Source organism: Myotis nattereri (genome assembly GCF_964212035.1).
Source record: "Myotis nattereri genome assembly, chromosome: 21".
Classification (NCBI taxonomy): Eukaryota; Metazoa; Chordata; class Mammalia; order Chiroptera; family Vespertilionidae; genus Myotis; species Myotis nattereri.
The window spans coordinates 394521-415353 of NC_138097.1; the positions used below are offsets into that span (position 1 = coordinate 394521).

General features: G+C 58.1%; 1 protein-coding gene across 2 annotated transcripts in view; it reads right to left on the bottom strand.

Moving 5' to 3' along the window:
* The window catches only part of UBE2Q2 (ubiquitin conjugating enzyme E2 Q2), a 32197-nt gene extending 29108 nt beyond the window's left edge, over window positions 1–3089 (bottom strand). For both annotated transcript variants that reach the window (XM_081114708.1, XM_081114707.1), the window contains exon 1: window positions 2738–3089. In XM_081114708.1, coding sequence (XP_080970834.1) covers window positions 2738–2908 — 171 coding nt within the window. In that variant the 5' untranslated portion in view covers window positions 2909–3089. The remainder of the gene's footprint in view (window positions 1–2737) is intronic.
* Between the last annotated feature and the right edge of the window lie 17744 nt (window positions 3090–20833).

Genomic DNA, 20833 nt, shown 5'->3' on the forward strand with positions numbered 1-20833 from the left:
TCTCATCATGGATGTTTCTCTCTCTCACTCTCTCTCTCTGAAATCAATAAAAACATATTTAACAATAAATAAATAAGCCCCCCCCCCTCCCGTGGAGACCCACTCCCGCTCCTGGATGGCGAACACCTTTCCCAAGTTCCCTGGGCCTGGCTCCTGTCCTAGCCCTGCCTTTCCCTGGGCATCACCCCACACTCTCCCGAGACAGTCACCCTGAGGCCAGCCTCCTTCACATCGCCACCTCGCGCTCCTACGACGTCCTGTTCCCGCTGCGGGAAAAGCGCTCTCCTTCTTGCTGGGCTTCTCCGCCACACTTTTCTCAAGCTTTGGTGGGTTGTTTTGTGTGTGTTTTCTTTAAAATCAATGTTTTTATCGATTTCAGAGAGGAAGGGAGAGGGACAGAGAAAGAGAGACATCAACGATGAGAATCACGCCTTCATATATGGAATCTAAGTAACAAGATAAACGGGTGGAAGGAGTGGGTCCAGAGCCATGGAAGCCGGGACAGAGTCCAGGGTCTCGGAGGGAAGCAGGGGAGGGAGGGAGGGAGGGCGGTGGCCAACCGAAGACCCTCCGTGCATGTATATATGCACGGCCCACGGACACAGACAGTGGGAGGTGAAGCCGGGGGGAGGGGGGGTGGCCTGGAGGGGGTCGATGGGGAAAAAGGGGACATGCAGGCCCTGACCGGGTAGCTCCGTTGGTTAGAGTGTCCTCCCCGTTTATCAAGGTTGTGGGTTCGACCCCTAGTCAGGGCACAAACAAGAATCAACCAACAGCCCAGCCACAGTGGCTCAGAGGTTGAGCGTCAACCTATGAACCAAGAGGCCGATGACTGAAGGGTCGCGGGTTCGATTCCGGTCAAGGGCACAGGCCCGGGTTGAGGGCTCGATCCCCAGAAGGGGGCGTGAAGGAGGCAGCCAATCCATGGTTCTCTCTCATCATTGATGTATCTATCTCTCTCTTCCTCTCTGAAATCAATAAAAATATATATATTTTTTAAAAAGAATCAACCAATGAATGAATAAATAAGTGGAACAACAAATCAATGTCTCTCTCTCTCCCCCCCTTCCTCTCTCTCTCGCTATAAAAATCAATCAAGCCCTAGCTGGTGTGGCTCAGTGGGTAGAGCATCAACTTGAGGCCTGAAGGGTCCGGGGTTTGATTCCCGGTCAAGGGCACATGCCTGGGTTGTGGGCTCCATCCCCAGAGTGGGGCGTGCAGGAGGCAGCCGGTCCATGATTCTCTCTCATCATGGATGTTCCTCTCTCTCTCCCTCTCCCTTTTTCTCTGAAATCAATAAAAGTATATTTAAAATTAAGTAAATAAATAAATAAATTAAATAATTCTTAAAAATAAAGGGGGGGGGGGGCACGTGTAATACTTTCAATAAAGATTTTAAGAAGCCCTGGCCGGGTAGCTCAGTTGGTTAGAGCATCATCCCAACACCCCAAGGTTGCAGGTTCAATTCCCGGTCAGGACACATACAAGAATCAATCAATGAATTCACAAATAAGCGGAATAACACATTATGGCACTCTCTCACTCCCTTCTCCCCCATCCTCTCTCTCTCAAATCAATCAATAAATAAAAATTTAAAAAAAAAAGATTTTAAAAAATGACGAGAATCACAGGTCGGCTGCCCCCTGCACGGAGGCCCCTCCTGGGGATGGAGCCAGCCACCCGGGCACGTGGTGCGCTGACCTGGAGCCAACCACTGAGCGACACCGGCCGGGCTGGTTTTTGGGTTTTTGTTTGTTTGTGTGTTTATTTTTTCAGATAAATTTTTCTCTGCGGGGTGGGGAGGGGGGGAAACCGGGCACATCTGCGTGAAAGCCCAACCACCACCACCAGGCTCCCCTCGGGGGCGTCCCCACTCCCCCACCCCCCCCCCAAAAAAAAACCAGAGTGAGTGCTGCCTGGGGCTTTTTCCTCCCCCCTCCCGACACCCCTCCAAAAAAACAATAATAACAACACGGCGCTCGGCCCGATTCTGCAGAACCGAACCGGGAACCGCACGCTAGATGCTCAATAAACCCTCCCTCCCCTCGGCGCAGCGCTCCCCGGACTGGTTTTTCCGGAAACACACACCTGCCCCCCCAACCCCCCACCCTCACCCCGCAACCCGTGAACCCCATTTTCAGGGGAACCTGGTCACTCCCCGGCCTCGGCCCCCGGCTCCAGGGAGGGACCCCGAGCTGGGTGGGCGCTCGAAGGAGGAGGAGGAGGAGGTCGCCCCCCCCCCCCGGCCGGTTCCCCCAGCCCCGGGCTCTCAGGGGCGCCCCGCGTCCCCCAAAGTGCGCGCGAGGGTCCCCCGGCCTGTGGCCGGAAGTGGTCGGTCCGCGCTCGGGCACCTGCGCGCCGCCCTCCCCTCCCCCCGCCCCCTCCCTCCCCCGGCGCCTCGGGCTCTCGGGTCGGCTCCTCCCGAAACGCGGACGTGCCGAGGCGGCCGGGGCTGCGCGGCCTGAGCCCGGAGGCGGCCCCGGCCTCCCGCCCGCCCGTCCCCTCCGCCCGCCCGCCCGCGGCGACCCGGCGGCCCCTCAGCGCCCGGACCCCGTCGCCTCCCCCAGCCCCGCGGCGACGCGGCGGCGAACCGGCAGCGGCCCAGCCCCGGGCGCCCAGACCGCGCCGCCTCCACCCCCGGCCTCGCGGGGCGGCGGTGGCCGGGCCCCGGGCGGGCGTCTTTGTCCGCCGCCCCCGGCCTGTCCCCGGCCCCGGCCCGGCCCGGCCCGGCCCGCACCGTGATGTTGCAGTGCAGCGTGAGCGCCGAGGCCGCGCTGCCCGGCGGCCGCACCAGGAACTGGCAGTGCAGCTCGTCCAGCTTCCAGCTGACGATGCGGAACCGCTCGTGGTTCTTGTCGAAGATGGACGCCAGGAACTTGAGCTCAGCCTTCAGCCCCGACACCGACATCCTCCCTCATCTCCGGCGGGGAGCCCGGCCCGCGCCGCCGTCACGGCCGGAAGACGCTGAGGGCGGCCGGCCCGGCAGCGGCCTTTGTAACCGACGCGTCCGGCAGGAGGCGGCAGCCCGCGGCTGAGGAGGGCGACGCGACACCGCCCCGCCGCCGGCAGAGGCCGCCCGCCCCGCCCTCGCCCCGCCCCCCGCCGCCCGCCCGGCTCCGCCCACACCTCAGGCCCCGCCCACGCCACCAGCAGCGGCCACTCGTCGCGCGCCCCTACCGTCGCTCCGCCCCCCGCCGCAAGCCCGGCTCCGCCCACGCTACCAGCAGAGGCCTTTAGCCCCGCCCCTCTCTCCGCCTCTGACGCAAGCTAGGCTCCGCCCACGTCTCGAGCCCCGCCTACGCCACCAGCAGAGGCTGCTCGCCCCTCGCCCCGCCCCTCTCTCCGCCCCCGACGCAAGGCCTCGTCCCGCCCTCCCGACGCAAGCCCGGCTCCGCCTACGCCGCCAGCAGAGGCCGCTCGCCCCGCCCCTCTCCCCGCCCCCGACGCAAGGCCTCGTCCCGCCCCCCGACGCAAGCCCGGCTCCGCCCACGCCTCAAGCCCCGCCCACGCCACCAGCGGAGGCCGCTCACCGCGCGCCCCGCCCGTCGCTCCGCCCCCACCGCAAGCCCGCCTCCGCCCACGTCTCGAGCCCCGCCCACGCCGCCACCAGCAGAGCCGCTCGCCCCGCCCCCGACGCAAGGCCTCGTCCCGCCCCCCCGACGCAAACCTGGCTCCGCCCCCGCATCAAGACCCGCCCCCACGCGTGCGCGCGGCCCTCGCGCCCCGCCCCCTCGCCGCCGGGTTCTGTCGCTCCCTCTATTGACCGCGCGACCAGTCGGTGCGGTCGGGTCACGCTCCCCGCATCCGCGGCCCAGCTGGCTCGGCGTCCATCCTCTCCCTCCTGTGCAGCCTTTGCCCCGGTTCCCACGCTGGCCGTGGTGCAATCACCCCCGTGGGGCCGGCTCCGAGGTCATCCCAGGTCAAAGTGCCACCACCGCACCGACACCCTGCCTCCCGCCCGCACCTGCCACCGCGCGACCTCTCCCCCGTCCCTTTGTTCACTGTCTTCTTCCAACGCCCATGGAGGCCCATCCCCACGACCCAGGACAAGGCCTTGGCCATGTCGACGCCCAATGTGACTCAGTGGATGCTCCTGGATCTGGCAGCCGCAGCTCGGACACAGTAAATGGCCCCGGTCGGGTGGCTCCGGGCATCGACCTATGAACCAGGAGATCACGGTTCGATTCCCGGGCAGGGCACATGCCCAGGTTGCAGGCTCGGTCCCCATGGGGGGGCGTGCAGGAGGCAGCTGATCTATGATTCTCTCTCATCATTGATGTTTCTGTCTCTCTCTCCCTCTCCCTTCCTCTCTGCAAATCAATAAAAAATATATTAAAATTAAAAAGGCCGCCCTAACCAGTTTGCTCAGTGGATAGAGCCTCGGCCTGCGGACTGAAGGGTCCCTCCCAGGTTTGATTCCGGTCAAGGGCACATCCCCAGTGGGAGGTGTGCGGGAGGCAGCTGATCGATGTTTCTCATCGATGTTTCTAACTCTCTATCCCTCTCCCTTCCTCTCTGTAAAGAATCAATAAAATATATTTTTAAAAAATAAATAAAAATAAATTTAAAAGGCCCCTCAAATGAATGAAGGGGTGAATGGAAGTGCAAAGCAACACAGCACACCTGGGACGCACCCCTGGTGAGTCCAGGAAGGCGTGCTGTAGGCGGGGCCTCCCTCAGAGAGGGCCTTGTGCTTGGTTCAGTGTTCTGCTGTACCATTCTGAAATTCTCCGTGATTTTCCAACCAGGGGCCCTGCGTTTTCCTCTTACCCTGGTCCTGACTGGAGCTCCCCAGCCCTCCCCAGCTCCTAAACGTCTCCCGCTGCAGTTACTGGTCCCTTAGCTGACAAAATGCAGCACAGCACAGGCGATATTAATTAATCCACAGAGCGAGGGACATTTTAAACGCTCTCACTTGGCCGGGCCAGTGTGGCTCAGTGGATTGAACGTCGTCCCGTGCACCAAGAGGTTGCTGTTTCGATTCCTCCCTCAGGGCACAAGCCGGGGTTTGGGGCTCAATCCCCAGTGGGGGGGCCTGCAGGAGGCAGCTGATGGAAGTTTCTATCTCTCTTCCTCTCCCTTCCCCTCTCTCTCTCTAAAAAAAATCAATTAAAGAAATGATTTTTAGCCCTAGCTGGTGTGGCTCAGTGGATAGAGCATCAGCCTGCAGACTGAAGGGTCCTGGGTTTGATTTCAGTCAAGGGCACATGCCCGGGTTTCGGGCTCCATCCCCAGGAGGGGACGTGCAGGAGGCAGCCGATCCATGATTCTCTCTCATCATTGATGTTTTTCTCTCTCTCTCTCTCCCTCTTCCTTCCTCTCTGAAATCAATAAGAATGTATTTTAAGAAAAGATCAGATCATTTTTTACAATGTATTTTTTAAAGCTTTTATTTGTATTTACTTCTTAGATATCCTGCTCTACAGCTTCTTAGAGCAGGGGCCACAGACCTTTGAGAATCTAATAAGAGCTATGACCTTTCTTCCCAGGAAAATACTTCTGCACATAAAGTTGTATTTATTGGGGGGAAGGGGGGTCCCTAAAGACACCACTATGAACTGGGAGTGGGAAGGAAGGGAGGGGGTTCCAGGAACTTGATTGTGGAATAATTCCCAGGGATAGCACACTCCATGCTCAGCTGTTCCAGCGTCTCAAAGGCCATCTCTTTCATCAAGCCTTCCCTGTACCCTAAGTTGAAATTTTTTAAAAATATATTTTTATTGATGTCAGAGAGGAAGGGAGAGGGAGAGAAACATCAATGATGAGAATCATGGATCAGCTGCCTCTGCACGCCCCCCACTGGGGACCAAGCCCCCAACCCGGGCCTGTGCCCTGACCGGGAATCGAACCCTGATCTCCTGGTTCATAGGTCGACGCCCAACCACTGAGCCACGCCGGCCTGGTGAGGGCCATTGGTTCTTTTCTGGCTCTTGCTCTCTCCTCCTGTTGGTAGCCTGGTGGCAATTGCTGGTCCAGGCGCAGCAATTCCGTTTGCAAGTACAGACACTCTCAGACCCACTTCCCGGGTCGTCCTCAGCGATCACAGGGCCCTTGCGCTTTGGTGCCTTCGAGACCAGGCTCTGAGATTCATTCCCTCAGTTCCGGGGTGCAGAGGGGACCGCTGTCTGTGCCGACTGCACGCCCCAATCTCGCCACCCAGTCAACACCCTGTCATCACCTCCAAACCAGCCCTGGACACGGATCTGCCTGGGAGATTAAGAAATAAGAAGCCTGGTCCAGCTGGCGTGAGCGTCGACCCGTGAACCAGGAGGTCAGGGTTCAATTCCCGGTCGGGGCACAGGTCCGGGTGGTGGGCTCCATCCCTAGTGTGGGGCGTGCAGAAGGCAGCCAGTCCATGATTCCTCCTCATCATTGATGTTTCTCTCTCTCTCTCTCCCTCTCCTTTCCTCTCTGAAATCAGTAAAAATATAAAAATAAAAAGAAAAGAAATGAGAGGTCAAGATGGGTCGAGTGTCTAGCAAAGACAGGAAACGGGTCCTCCCAAAACTGCTTCACTCCCAGGGCACGAGAACCATGGGGTCCATTCAGTGTAAGTCTGACCTCTTCCCGTCCCCGAAGCTCTCAGCACCCCCGAGTGGCGCTGGGCGTACAAGTGGGCACAGTCCCCCCCCCCCCTTTCCTTCACCACAGGCTGCGGGCGGGGCTGGGGCCTGCCCGATAGTGGGAGTGTCAGCCATTCTGGGAATTCCTGTCGAACAAAATCCTTTTCAACAGGAAGGTCTGAATCACGCACAGGGACAAGCCATCTGGTCTCCCCACCCTGCTCCTCGCACGATGCCCTCCCCGCTCCCCAACGCACCCCGGGGACCGGTGCGCCCTCCCTGTGAGTGGCGCCCAGCTGCCCACGGGTGCCCTGGGTGCCAGGCCCTGCGGCTTGGGGTCTGATGGGCTTGTCAGGGGAGAGCACAAGTATGCCCAGAACTGCAAGAAGGATCTGCGATCCCGTGGCCAGAATACGACCTGTGGTTGTGTCGTCTCTGCAGCATCCCCTCCGCGTGGGTGTTGCGATGACGGGTGACAACTGGGTTATGATGTTGCTGGTCTCTGAGGCCATTTGCTTTCTCGGTTGATCTGCGTCACCTCTGGACCCAGGGTGGTTTCTGGGTTCCTGGGGGTGGCACAGGCCAACACCTGGGTGTGTGTGTGTCTAGGGAACAGGGCCCTGCTGAATTCAGGCTGATGATTAGCGGATGGTCTGTTAGCAAAATAGGTTAACACACACACACACACAAGGCAACACGCTCTGATGGCTCCTGTTTTCCAAAGTTCATTCGCTTTTATGTGTCCTCAGTTAATATCTAACTCAATGGCTTTTGTATGTGGGATGTCGTCGTCCCCTCACACACACACAAAGGCACCCTCTTCAAATGCAATTGCACGTGTGTGCGCGTGAATTCTGTGCTGCTGACACGGGGTATGATGGTGGCTGGGGCCAGGACCCTGGAGCGAGGTGGCCTGGACTCATTGGGGTTCTGACTTGGGCCACGCTGTGCCTGTGGAATAATTAACTGTGTTGAGCCTCAGCTTCTTGATCTGAAAAAAAAAAAAAAATTCCTAGAGGAGGCCGTCGGTGAGAAACCTTTACCGGCTCAGGGTACACACATCCCCAGACATAATGAAGACACTGGGAGAGCCCCGGCCGGCGTGGCTCCGCGGTTGAGCGTCGACCTATGAACCAGGAGGTCAGGGTTCGAATCCTGGTCAGGACACATGCCCGTGTTGCGGGCTCGGGGTCATGCAGGAGACAGCTGATCCATGATTCTCTCTCACCATGGATGCTTCTATCCCTTCCTCTCTGAAATCAATAAAAATGTATTTTTTAAAAAATATATATTAGATTTCCATGGGGTGCTTTGCATTTTGCAAACATTGCTCAAGTCAGACACCCCGAAACAGCGCCACATTTGGAATCAAAGACCCTTGGGTTCGAGCTCCAGCAAGACTAGCCCCCACTCTGCTCCTACATCCCTACCTCTCACCCTATTCAGAAGGCTGGAGATAAGGTATGGGAAGTGCCTACTGTGGGCCCCTGCGCATAGTAGGAGCTTAGTAACTTTACGTTCCCTGCCTTCTCCACTATCCAAATGCATGTGTTCCAGACGGGGGAAGACAGGCATGGGGGTGAGGGTCCCAGGAAGGTTGCAGCCCTGTGCTTCCCAATCCCACCCGTTCAGGTCCAAATGGGGGTTTCCCATTTAACCACATTAGGCAGGACGGGGTGCGGGGAGGGGAGGAGCTTGGCTCGGTCCGTCCCAGCTGGGCCCATGTGGTTCTGTAACCATAACCCCAGCTTCACTACCAGTGCCAGTCTGCACCATCCCCCACCGGCCCCCCAGGGCGTCCAGCTTCAGGGCCCTGGACGTCTTTGGCCAAGTTCAAGGCCATAGGCAGCGGTTCTCAACCTTCCTAATGCCGCGACCCTTTAATACAGTTCCGCATGCTGTGGTGACCCCCAATTTCATTGTGACAAATTGAACACAATTAAAGCATAGTGATCAATCACAAAAACTATCTGTAATTATAGATGTGTTTCCCGATGGTCTTAGGCGACCCCTGTGAAAGGGTCGTTCGACCCCCAAAGGGGTCGCGACCCACAGGTTGAGAACCGATGGGGAGAAGGGTGGAGGGAGCGGAAGGGAGAGGCATTTCCCCAGACGGCCTGTAGGTGGCACCAGAGACCCGTGGAGCTGAGCCTGCGGGTGCAGCCTTCCTCCCCCAGGGGCAGGCGGCCCATCCACACCTATGGGGGGGCGGGGGGTGCCCCTGGGTCATCTCCTCTTTGGTAGGATGGTCATGGGATTTATCACTCACATCCAGACCCTTGCAGACACTTTCCTGGGCGTGAAGGGGCCACTGGTAACACTCGTGCAGGGCCTGACCGGTGTGGCTCAGTGGTTGAGCATCGAGCTAGGAACCAGGGGTCATGGGTTCGATTCCCGGTCAAGGGCACAGGCCCGGGTTGTGGGCTTGATCCCCAGTGTGGGGCGTGCAGAAGGCAGCCGGTCCGTGATTCTCGCTCATCATGGATGTTTCTCTCTCTCTTCCTCTCTGAAGTCAATAAAAAAATATATATATTTTTAAAATACTTGTGCCCTGACCGGATTGGCTCAATGGATAGAGCGTCGGCCTGAGGACTGAAGGGTCCTGGGTTCGATTCCGGCCAAGGGCATGTACCTTGGTTGCAGGCACATCCCCAGTAGGGGGGTGCAGGAGGCAGCTGATCGATGTTTCTCTCTCATCGATCGATGTTTCTGACTCTCTATCCCTCTCCCTTCCTCTCTGTAAAAAAATCAATAAAATATATTTTTAAAAAATAAAATACTTGTGTGTGTCTCTGCCACTCCAGAACCTGCTGTCACCATACCCTCAGGTCACTTTTTCCTCCTTCTTTCCACTCTTTCTTTTCATCTTTTTTTTTTTTAAATATATTTTTATTGTGCCCTAACCAGTGTGGCTCAGTGGATAGAGCATCAGCCTGTGGACTGAAAGGTCCCAGGTTCGATTCCGGTCAAGGGCATGTACTGTGGTTTCCGGCACATCCCTAGTGGGGGGTGTGCAGGAGGCGGCTGGTCGATGTCTCTCTCATCGATGTTTCTCTCTGTCCCTTCCTCTCTGTAAAAAATCAATAAAATATCTTTAAATATATATATTTTATTGATGTCAGAGAGGAAGGGAGAGGGGGAAAGAGAAACATCAGTGATGAGAGAGAATCACGGATCGGCTGCCTCCTGCACGCCCCCCCACTGGGGAATCGACCCCACAACCCGGGCCTGTGCCCTGACCGGGAATCGAACCCTGACCTCCTGGTTCCTAGGTCGACGCTCAACCCCTGAGCCCCGCCGGCCGGGCTGCCCGCTATCTCTTTGAATTTAAATATTCTGGTTATAATGAAACCGCAAACAGAAAAGTCCCATGAAGCAGGATTCTTCTAGTATTTCCAAGAGCACCCATTACTCCATCCATCCCCCACACAGCCTGACCCTGGCCCCTTGCTTCCCTGAACCACCGCGTAAACGTCCCCATCGAGAGAAGGACTCAGACCTTCTCGCTTTTGTTTCGCTGCTTGATGGACACGCAAGTAGCGAATGCATCAGGGCGTCGTTACCGAGGAGCCGGGTTCTTAAGTGTGTGTTACAGCCATTAGCGCGTCTCTCTCCGTCTCCCCGTGGCTGCGGAGCTCCGTCTCCGCCGAAAACCCACGCGGGAACCTGGCCCTACCTGAATAAAGCAGATGAGGTGGCAAAGAAAAACACTTCCTTTGACGGAAAACTTTCTCGGGGACACCGGTGTGTAAGCAAAGAGGAAAAACGGGCTCTCCGTAGATAGAACCTTACACTGTCGTTTTCAGAGCCAGGACAGGCTGTTGATTGTTTTTTCTGTACTAGTGAAGGATATGTATTTTTTTTAAATATATTTTTTATTGGTTTCGGAGAGGAAGGGAGAGGGAGAGAGAGATAGAAACATCCGTGATGAGAGAAAATCATGGATCGGCTGCCTCCTGCACGCCCCCTGCTGGGGATCGAACCCACAACCTGGGCCTGTGCCCCTGACCGGGAATCGAACCCGGGACCCTTCAGTCCGCAGGCCGATGCTCTATCCACTGAGCCACACCGGGCAGGGCAGGATATGTATTTTTTAAAATATATTTTTATTGATTCCAGAGGAGAAGGGAGAGGGAGAGGGAGAGCAACATCAATGATGAGAGAGAATCATGGACCGGCTGCCTCCTGCACGCCAGGGGCAGGGGAGCTTGTATTTCTACCTCCTCCCCTGCCCGTGGGGTGCTCCACACTGGAATTTTGGGGGACATGGCCTCTTTGCTCAGCCTGCAGCCTGAACTCTGGGCCCTATGTCCCCTCCCCACCCATCACTGACACCAGGCCCCCCCATGCCCCTCCCTCCCCGCACAGGAAATGTCTCCAACTCCAGTACTTGCGGTCAGAGCCGGAAAACTGCGCTGAGGTTTCCGTGAGAAGGGGGGGTGGCGGGGGGAGGCCTGGCCTAGGAGAGGCAGTAAGCACCCCCTGGATGCTTTAATGGACAGACGGACGGATGGACGGAAGGATGAAGCAGGGCCTTGCTAGGGAGTGGCCCAGAGAAGCGTCTCCTGGCTGGTGAGGACCAGAAGGGTGTGGGGCAAACCCTCCCCGTTGCCCTCTGAGCCCGCGGGTGAGGGTGCAGGAGACAGAGACGGAGGGGGGGGACCCCTCCCAGCGGGCGAGGGAGGGGTCGGGGGGCCCTTCCCGGCACCAGGCGGGCGGGAGAAGAGGGATCAGGGCGGGAGGAGCCCATCCCTGATCCGAATGAGTCATCACCAATTGAATTCCAGGCGCCCTGTTGACAGGGTACATCGGAAAGAGTGGGCACAACGTTGGTTTTTAAGAAGCCATTTAGCCCGGAGCTGGGAGACAGAGATAGATGTGAATGCCTGGTCCAGAGTCGTTCCCCCCAAAAAAGGGTCCCAACCCCCCAGAAGTAGATGTGGTTTTTTGTTTGTTTTTTAATATATTTTTATTGGTTTCAGAGCGGGAGAGAGAGAGAGAGATAGAAACACCCATGATGAGAGAGAATCATTAATTGGCTGCCTCCTGCACGCCCCACACTGGGGACTGAGCCCGCTACCCGGGCCTGTGCCCTTGACCGGAATCGAACCCGGGACCCTTCAGTCCGCAGGCCAACGCTCTATCCACTGAGCCACACCAGCCAGGGCAGAAGTAGATGTCTTGAGGGTGTTTTTTAAATATATTTTTTAATTGATTTCAGAGCGGAAGGGAGAGGGAGAGAGAGAGATGGAAACATCCGCGATGAGAGAGAATCATGGACCGGCTGCCTCCTGCACGACCCACACTGGGGATGGAGCCCACAACCCGGGCCTGTGCCCTTGACCGGGAATCGAACCCTGACCTCCTGGTTCATAGGTCGACGCTCAACCACTGAGCCACACCGGCCAGGTACTGGCATCTCTTCCAAATGGGCCATCGGGTAGCACCAAGGAACCCTTGGCCATCGTCACCAAAACCCGAGTCCACTCGTCCTCGGCGGCGAGAAATGAGCCGAGGATGCCCTGGCTGGTGTGGCTCAGTGGATAGAGCGTCGGCCTGCGGACGGAAGGGTCCCAGGTTCGATTGATGCTTCTCTCGGTCTCTCCCTCTCCCTTCCTCTCTCTCTGGAAATCAATGGAAAGATATCCTCGGGGAGGATTCACAAGAAGAAAAAGAAAAAAGGTAAATGAGCCAGGGAAAGAGGGGCTGTCGCCTCCACGCCCCACGCCAGCCAGATGTGGGGGCCGAGGGGGGGCCGGGCAGCCTCCTGGGGTCGCCGGCCGGTCAGGCCCTACGTGCTCATCTTCCCCTGGGAGGAGGAATGGGGGCAGGCGGGAGTGTTAATAGTTCCCTCGCTCAGAATGTCAGGTCTGACTTAATCTGTATAAATGGCAACTGCGCTTCCGGCGAAGGGGGATGCGCGTCCGTCCCTGGGGGAAGGCCGTCTGCAGGGGGAAGCGCAGGCGTCCGGCCACAAACCTCTGATTTATGGCTCGACCCAGAGCCCCGCCGGGCCTGCCTCTGCCGACGGAGCCAACGCACAGCTTCCGGAGCCTTCTCCCCGCTGCCCGCCGGCGCCCGGCTGCAGCTCACGGCCTCGCCTCCTTTATAAATTTTATTTTCAAAACAATCTTCTTAAGTATTTGTTTTTAATTCACTTTTAGAGAGAGAGGAAGGGCGAGGGAGAGAGAGAAACAGCCATGATGAGCGAGAATCACGGATCGCCTGCCTCCTGCACGCCCCGCACTGGGGATGGAGCCCACCACCCGGGCTGTGCCCTTGACCGGGAATCGAACCCTGACCTCCTGATTCACAGGTTGACGCTCCACCACTGAGCCACCTGGTCAGGTTGCTGGCCTCTCCCCCTGATGCCTTTGGCTTTTGTCAACGCGGCCAAGAACGTGACCTGCTCTCGGGCACAAGTCAAGTTCTTCGGTCTTTGAGAACCACCTGGGGCTTGTTTCTCTGGCTGTTTTGTTTTGGGTTTTTTGTGTGTGTTTTTTGGAACCAGAGACGGGGAGAAAGGGTTTTACCCCCATCTCACAGCCAGGAACCTGCCGCTCTGAAGGGAGTGGCCGGTTCCGTTCTGCGTCTCCCAGCTCCGAGCCCAGGGCACCCTCTCCATAAGGAGCCCCCCTCCCCAGCTGCATGGGGACCCCCTCAGGAAACACATTTCTGCTACGCATAAGGGCCCATGGTGTCGGGGGCCAGCGGACCGGACCCTCCCAGGTGATGGCTGATGCGCGCCTGCCCTCCCGGCCACCCCCGCCCTCCCCACGCCCTGGAACCGGGACCCCCAGGCCCAGCACCCAGCGAGCCAGCAAGAGCCGGCGTTCATTTCCTGAATGTCAACAGGAACATCTGTCCTCCCCGAGCTCCCGCACGCCTCTCCGGGTGCACCCCGAGGCCCGAGCCATATGGCCGGGGAGCCCCACGGGGACACCCCCGGCTCCCGGCTGACTGGCTGCAGAGATGAAAGGTCGTGGGAGAAGGGCCCCGGGCCTGTCCCCGGGGGCCTCGGAGCCTCTGAGTGCTTCCTGGTCACCCAGTTTCCCACCCACCGGGCTCATCGCCTCCTGATCGCCTGCTCCCTCCACGGCCCGGCCCCCCTGGGGCAGGAGCACAGCGCAGGGACACGCTTACCTCCGGACACAGGTCATGGGAACGGGAGCCAGTTCTGGCTCATTGGGTCCTGTGTTCCTCTCCTCCCTGCCCTTCCCCTCCGTCCAGCGGGCGGCCGGCTCTGGCCCCCCCACCACACACAGCCTCGCGCACATCACTGCCTGCAACCGCCACCATCTTCCCTCAAACGGTGGGGGCCTCGGCTTCTCCGACTCTGCATCTCAACCCCTCTCCCTTCAAGGCGCTATGATTTCCAGGAGCCCATGGACGACGGCCCCTCCCCTTTTAAAAAATATGTATATTTTTTATTGATTTCAGAGAGGAAAGGGGGGGGGGGGAGAGAGAGAGAGGGAGAGAGAGAGAGAGAGAGAGAGAGAGAGAGAGAGAGAATCATGGATCAGCTGCCTCCTGCATGCCCCACACTGGGGATTGTGCCCACAACCCGGGCCTGTGCCCTTGGCCAGAATCGAACCCGGGACCCTTCAGTCCTCAGGTCGACGCTCTATCCACTGAGCCAAGCCGGCTAGGGGTGCCCGGCTGTGGCACCAAACTGCCACCCACCACAGAGCCAGGGGCCAGGCCCAGGATTGGGGGGGAGAGGGAGGCGCGGTGGGAAGCTTAGCTGCCCCCCTCCTTGACCCCCTGCCCCCCCCCACACACACACACACACGCACGCACACACGCACAGGGCCGGCCCCTCCCGGCCCACAGGCCCTCCACACCTTGTTTCTGGGCAGCCAGATTGAATTAGCTGCTGGGCCCATCTGGCCAGGCCTTGGCCTAATACCATCTGGCAGCTCCTGGCCTCGTGGCCAGAAATCCGATTTGCCGCGGAGTAATTGAGGCCCGGGCTCCCCGGGGCCTTGGCCCGGGGCCCTCCTGCCCGGCCGGCAGCCGATTTTCCGGTGATTAGGACGAGGCAGGGATGACGGGAGCCGAGTTAATTTCAATTACCCTTGTTCTCTCCCCGAGCTGGGAGCGCCCGGGCGTCCATCCGCGTCGGGGGACACGGAGAGGTAAGGGGCGCGCGCAGCACTTGGGGTGCCCCCGACACCTCACGCTTACCTGCTGACTCTGCGCTCCCACCTGTTGGGCCTCAGCGTCCCGTCCTGTTTCACAGAAAGGCCAGGGACGCCGGCCGTGCCCACGCAGCTCGAACCCGGGTCTGCCCTCTGGACTCAGAGCCTGGGCTGCAGGAAGGTTTTTGTTTGTTTTATAAAAAATTTTTAAATATATTTTTAGCCCGGCCCTGGCCGGTGTGGCTCAGTGGATAGAGCGTTGGCCTGCGGACTGAAGGGTCTCAGGTTCGATTCCAGTCAAGGGCACATGCCCAGGTTGCGGGCTTGATCCCCAGTAGGGGACGTGCAGGAGGCAGGTGATCTATGATTCTCTGTCATCACTGATGTTTCTCTCTCTCTCATCCTCCCTGAAGTCAATAAAAATGTTTTAAAAATATCCTATCTAATAAAAGAGAAACATGGTAATTAGCGTACGGCCACTACCCTTCCCATTGGCTAATCAGGGCGATATGCAAATTAACTGTCAGCCAAGATGGCGGCCAGCAGCCAGGCAGCTGGAAGCGAACATGAGGCTTGCTTGCTTCAGTGATGGAGGAAACCAACATTCCCCGCCTGCCATGCCCGCCTCTGAGCTGCAGTTTGAAACATTGTAACAAATATAGAAGCTAAACAAAACCCCAGAAACCTGCTTTCAGCTAGCCGGGATCTCAGAGCTGGAGTTATACATTGTTTCGATTATAGAACCCAAATAAACCAGATACCTGCTTTCAGCAGCCGAGGCCTCAGAGCTGGAGCCAAGCCTCAGAGCTAAAGCTGGCCCAGAATAAAAAAAAAAAAAGAAAGAAAAAAAGGAGCGGTTGGGAGCTTCAGTCACCCGCCAGCCTGAAAACAGCCCTCAGCCCCTCACCCAGACTGGCCAGGGACCCCAGTGGGGACCCCCACCTGAAGGGTGTGTGACCAGCTGCAAACAGCCATCATCCCCTCATCCAGGCTTGCCAGGCACCCCAGTGGGGACCCCCACCCTGATCCAGGACACCCTGCAGGGCAAACCAGCCGGCCCCCACCCGTGCACCAGGCCTCTATCCTATATAGTAAAAGGGTAATATGCCTTCCAGCACCGGGATCAGCGTGACAGGGGGCAGCACCCAAACCCCCTGATCGCCCTGCGGCTCTGTGTGTGACAGGGGGCAGGGCCACAACCTCCCTATCCGCCCTGCTCTGTTCATGGCAGGGGAAGGCGCCCCAACCCCCTGATCAGCCCTGCTCTGTGCCTGATAGGGGGGAGCTCCCCAACCCCCTGATCGCCCTGCGGCTCTGTGTGTGACAGGGTGCGGCGCCCCAACCCCCTGATCGGCCCTGCTCTGTGTGTGACGGGGTAGAGCCATAACCTCCCCATCGGCCCTGCCCTGAGTGACAGTGTGTGGCACCCCAATCCCCTGATCTGCCCTGCTCTGTGTGTGACAGGGGGCGGTGCCCCAACTCCCCTATCGGCCCTACTCTGTGAGTGACAGCGGGGAGCTCCTCAACCCCCTGATTGGGCCTGCTCTGTGCGTGACAGGATACGGAGCCCCAACCCCCCTGATGGGCCCTGCTCTGTGAGTGACAGGGGGTGGCGCCGCAACCTCCCCATCGACCCTGCCTTGAGTGTGACAGGGGACAGCGCCCCAACCCCCCAATTGGCCCTACCCTGAGCGTGACTGAGGGTGGCATCGCAACCTCCCAATCCACCCTGCTCTGTGCATGACAGGGGCCGGTGCCCCAACTCCCCAATCAGCCCTGCTCTGAGCCCGACCAGGGGCTGCACCTAGGGATTGGGCCTGCCCTCTGACACCCGGGAGCAGGCCTAAGCCAGCAGGTCATTATCTCCTGAGGAGTCCCAGACTGCGAGAGGGCACAGGCTGGGCTGAGGGATCCCCCCTTCCCCCAAGTGCACAAATTTTTGTGCACCGGGCCTCTAGTATATATATATATTAGCCCAGCTGATGTAGTTCAGTGGTTGAGCAAAAACCTATGAACCAGGAGGTCATGGTTCAATTCCCAATCAGGGCACATGCCAGGGTGGCAGGCTCCATCCCCTGTGTGGGGCGTGCCAATCAATGATTCTCATCATTGATGTTTCTCTCTCTCTCTCTCTCTCTCTCTCTCTCTCTCTCTCTCTCTCTCCCTCCCTCCCTCCCTTCTTCTTTCTCTAAAAATCAATAGAAGGGCATATCCTCAGGTGATGATTTACAAAGAAAAAAGTGCCCGGCCAGTATGGTTCAGTGGTTGAGCATCGACCCATGAACCAGGAGGTCAGGATTCGATTCCCCGTCAGGGCACAGGCCCGGGTGGCGGGCTCCATCCCCAGTGGGGGGCGTGCAGGAGGCGGCCGGTCTGTGATTCTCTCTCATCATGGATGTTTCTCCCTCTCTCTCTCCCCCTTCCTCTCTGAAATCAACAAAAATAAAGAGAAAGCAAGAAACCCCGGCGGATGTGGGACTTGCCAGCTGCCTCCGTGGAGTATGCGGGGATGAGCAGCTCAGCTGGGAGGAAGCTGGGGTGCAGGGGATTGTGGAGGACGGGGGGGGGGGGGGGGGCACGTCAGTCTGGCGGTCACCAGAGGCTTTCTGGGCGAGGCGACCCCGGACACGGGATGAGTCGTGCGGAGACGGAGCCCGGGACTCGCATGGGGGCCCCTCATGTGGGAGGAAGCCCCCAGTGGGGGCACAGCTGTCCCTCCCAGACACCCTCCAGGGAGCGAGGGCCCGGCAGGGACCCGGGTGGCTCGGCGAGAACCACAGAGCCGGTGGAGACAGACGCAGGCGAGCCCATCTTCAAAGGCCCCGAGCGAGCGAGGGCGGCAGATCCGATCCCGCTGACTCCAAAGGCCCCAGGAGGAGCTCACGCAGGGAAGCGCGCGGATCTGAGCTCTGGAAGGTCACGGGCTGTGGCCGGGAGCTGGGGGTTGGGGGGCGGGGCAGGGCCATGAGGAACGGGTGCAGGTGAGGGGCAGGAGACACCCTGTAAAGAGCCCTGGAGAAGCGGCCAGCCAGCCGGCTGGGGCATGCGTGTGGGCCCGTGTGGGTGCGTGTGTGTGCGTGTGCATGTGCGTGTGCACAGGTGTGGAGGGTGAGGGGTGGGACAGACCACCAGGCTTGGAGGCCCAACAGCAATGAGAAGCTGGTCTGAGAAATGAGAGGGGGGTCCCATCAGGAGACAGGAAATGCTTTGTTCTTCAAAAAAACTTATTAGTTGCTGAAACCGGTGTGGCTCAGTGGATAGAGCATCGGCCTGCGGACTGAGAGGTCCCAGGTTCGATTCCGGTCAAGGGCATGTACCTGGGTTGCGGGCACATCCCCAGTGGGGGGCGTGCAGGAGGCAGCTGATCGATATTTCTCTCATGGATATTTCTAGCTCTCTATCCCTCTCCCTTCCTCTCTGTAAAAAATCAATAAAATATATTTTTTTAAAAAAAAGTGAGGATGGGAGCGAGGTAGAGAGGGAGGAAGAGAGAGAGAGAGAGAGAGAGAGAGAGAGAGAGAGAGAGAAGCATCAATGTGTTGTTCCACTCACTCATGCATTCATTGGTTGTTTTTTCTTTTCTTTTTCTTTAAAATATGTTTTATTGATTTTTTACAGAGAGGAAGGGAGAGGGATAGAGGGTTAGAAACATCGATGAGAGAGAAACATCGATCAGCTGCCTCCTGCACACCCCCCACCGGGGATGTGCCCGCAACCCAGGTACATGCCCTTGACCGGCATCGAACCCAGGACCCTTGAGTCCCCAGGCTGACGTTCTATCCACTGAGCCAAACCGGTCAGGGCTGTTTTTTGGGCCAAGCATCAGACCAGCCCAGAGCCGTGTTAGCGGACGGATCCCGGGGCCTCGCCTCCAGACAAACGGTGTGAATGCCCAGGGGGACCCTGGAATCTTTACGTGGGGCCAAGCTCTGGCTCAGGTCAGGACCAAAGGAAAAAGGACCTTTTTTTTTTTTTCAGAATCTTGTGGCTGATTGCGTGTGCTCTCAAGAGAGCATTTTAATAGCTTGATCCGATCTTGATCCATCCGGCTATCAAGGCCTGGCACGCAGGGAGCACTCAGGGACCAGGAGTTGGTTATCCTGTGCCCAGAGAGATAAGTCAGACGGAGACAAGTGCGGCATAAGATGACTGATACGTGGGACCTAAAGAAGCTAAACCGGGGCCGGCGGGCGCGGCTCGGTGGTTGAGCGTCGACCTATGAACCAGGAGGTCAGGGTTCGATTCCCGGTCAAGGGCACATGCCCGGGTTGTGGGCTCGGTCCCCAGTGGGGGGCGTGCAGGAGGCAGCCGATCCGTGATTCTCTCTCATCATGGATGTTTCTCTCTCCCTCTCCCTTCCTCTCTGAAATCAATGAAAGTATTTTTAATCCCTGGCTGGTTTGGCTCAGTGGACAGAGCGCCGGCCTGCGGGCCAAGAGGTCCCGGGTTCGATTTCGGTCAGGGGCATGTGCCTTGGTTGCAGACTCCTCCCCGGTCCAGGCCCTGGTTGGGGCTTGTGCAGGGAGGCAGGGGTGAGGGGGGGGGAGGGGGGACCGACCGCAGCAGAGGGCCCGGCTGCTCTTTGTTCAGACCCCTCGGGTCTGCACTCACAGGGTCTCTGGTCCAAGCCAGCCCTGACCCAGGTCCCGGAGCCCCAGCTGCAAAGCCACAACGCTGCTGCCGCCGGCTCTGGGGCCTCAGCTGCTGCGGCCCCCACTCCGATGAGCACTTAGCAAGCGAGCGGTGCCCGCAGCAGAGGGAGCAGGTGGAGGAGAGGAGCAGGGAGCCAGCGGGTCAGGGAGCAAGGACCCACTGGTTCCCACCAGGGGCCAGACCCAGCCGGGGATGGAAACAGCAGCGCCACCTCCTGCCCCAGCTGCCCGCTGCCTGGTGGTCTAGGGTTCAAACCCCAGCTCCACCTTCCTCCCTCCCCATCGGTTTTCTGTACTAAAAAGTGGGGGCGTGGCTCAGGGGTTCAGCGTTGACCTAGGAACCAGGAGGTCAGGGTTCGATTCCTGGTCAGGGCACAGGCCCGGGTTGAGGGCTCGATCCCAGGGTGGAGGCGTGCAGGAGGCAGCTGATCCATGATTCTCTCTCGTCATGGATGTTTCTCTCTCTCCCTTCCTCTCTGAAATCAATACAAATATACATTTTTTAAAGTGGGGGCAATAAATTCTTTTGAGGACAAAAAAGAGAATCAATTGTGAAGTAGTTAGCACACAGTAGGGGCCGGACACACTGTGGCTTCCTCCCCACCTGCCTTGAGAAAGGGGAATCAGGCCCTGAAGTGTCGTAGAGCCCTTTCAGGCTGGTACAGGGACAGACCTAACCCTTTCATTTTATTTATTTCATCTATTTAGTTATTATTTATTTACCAATCTATCTCAACCGGATTGAGAGGGCCTCAGAGCCAGGAACCACTTGTTTAAGATAATGGATCTGGCCCTAACCGGTTTTGCTCAGTGGATAGAGCGTCGACCTGTGAACTCAAGGGTCCCGGGTTCGATTCTGATCAGGGGCATGTACCTTGGTTGCGGGCACATCCCTAGTGGGGGGGTGTGCAGGAGGCGGCTGATCGATGTTCCTCACTCTCTCTCCCTCTCCCTTCCTCTCTTAAAAAAAAAAAAAAAAAAAAAACACACAATAAAAATATACTTTTTAAAAAAAGATAATAGATTTGTTGTTGTTTTGCTGGAGGTGACATTCACCTGACATGGAATGAACCGAGGTCAGCCCGATCCATCGGATCCAGGCAGAGCTGCGTGGCCACCCGCTGGGCTTGCAAACCCTGTCCTCCCTCCAGGAGGAGCCGCGGGCCCATTAAGCGCCCCGCCCCGTCATAAAGCATCTCAGAGGAGAGAGGCGATGCCCATGCCGATGCCGCGGGCGTCCAGCGTGTTTATATCTTTATTTCTCAACCAGGGCCTCCCCCCCCAACCTCTACGCCTCTGTGTCGTTTCCCGAGGAACTGCCACACGGCATTCTTAAAAGGACTGATTTTAAAAAGGAAAAAGGAAAAAAGAGCTGATTGACAAGCTTGGCCTGAGGTCTCCGCACCCCCCACCCCAGAGGCCACACCTTCCTTAAGCGCCCCCGCCCCTGATGTCTGCGGACGGCTGCGGGCAGTCC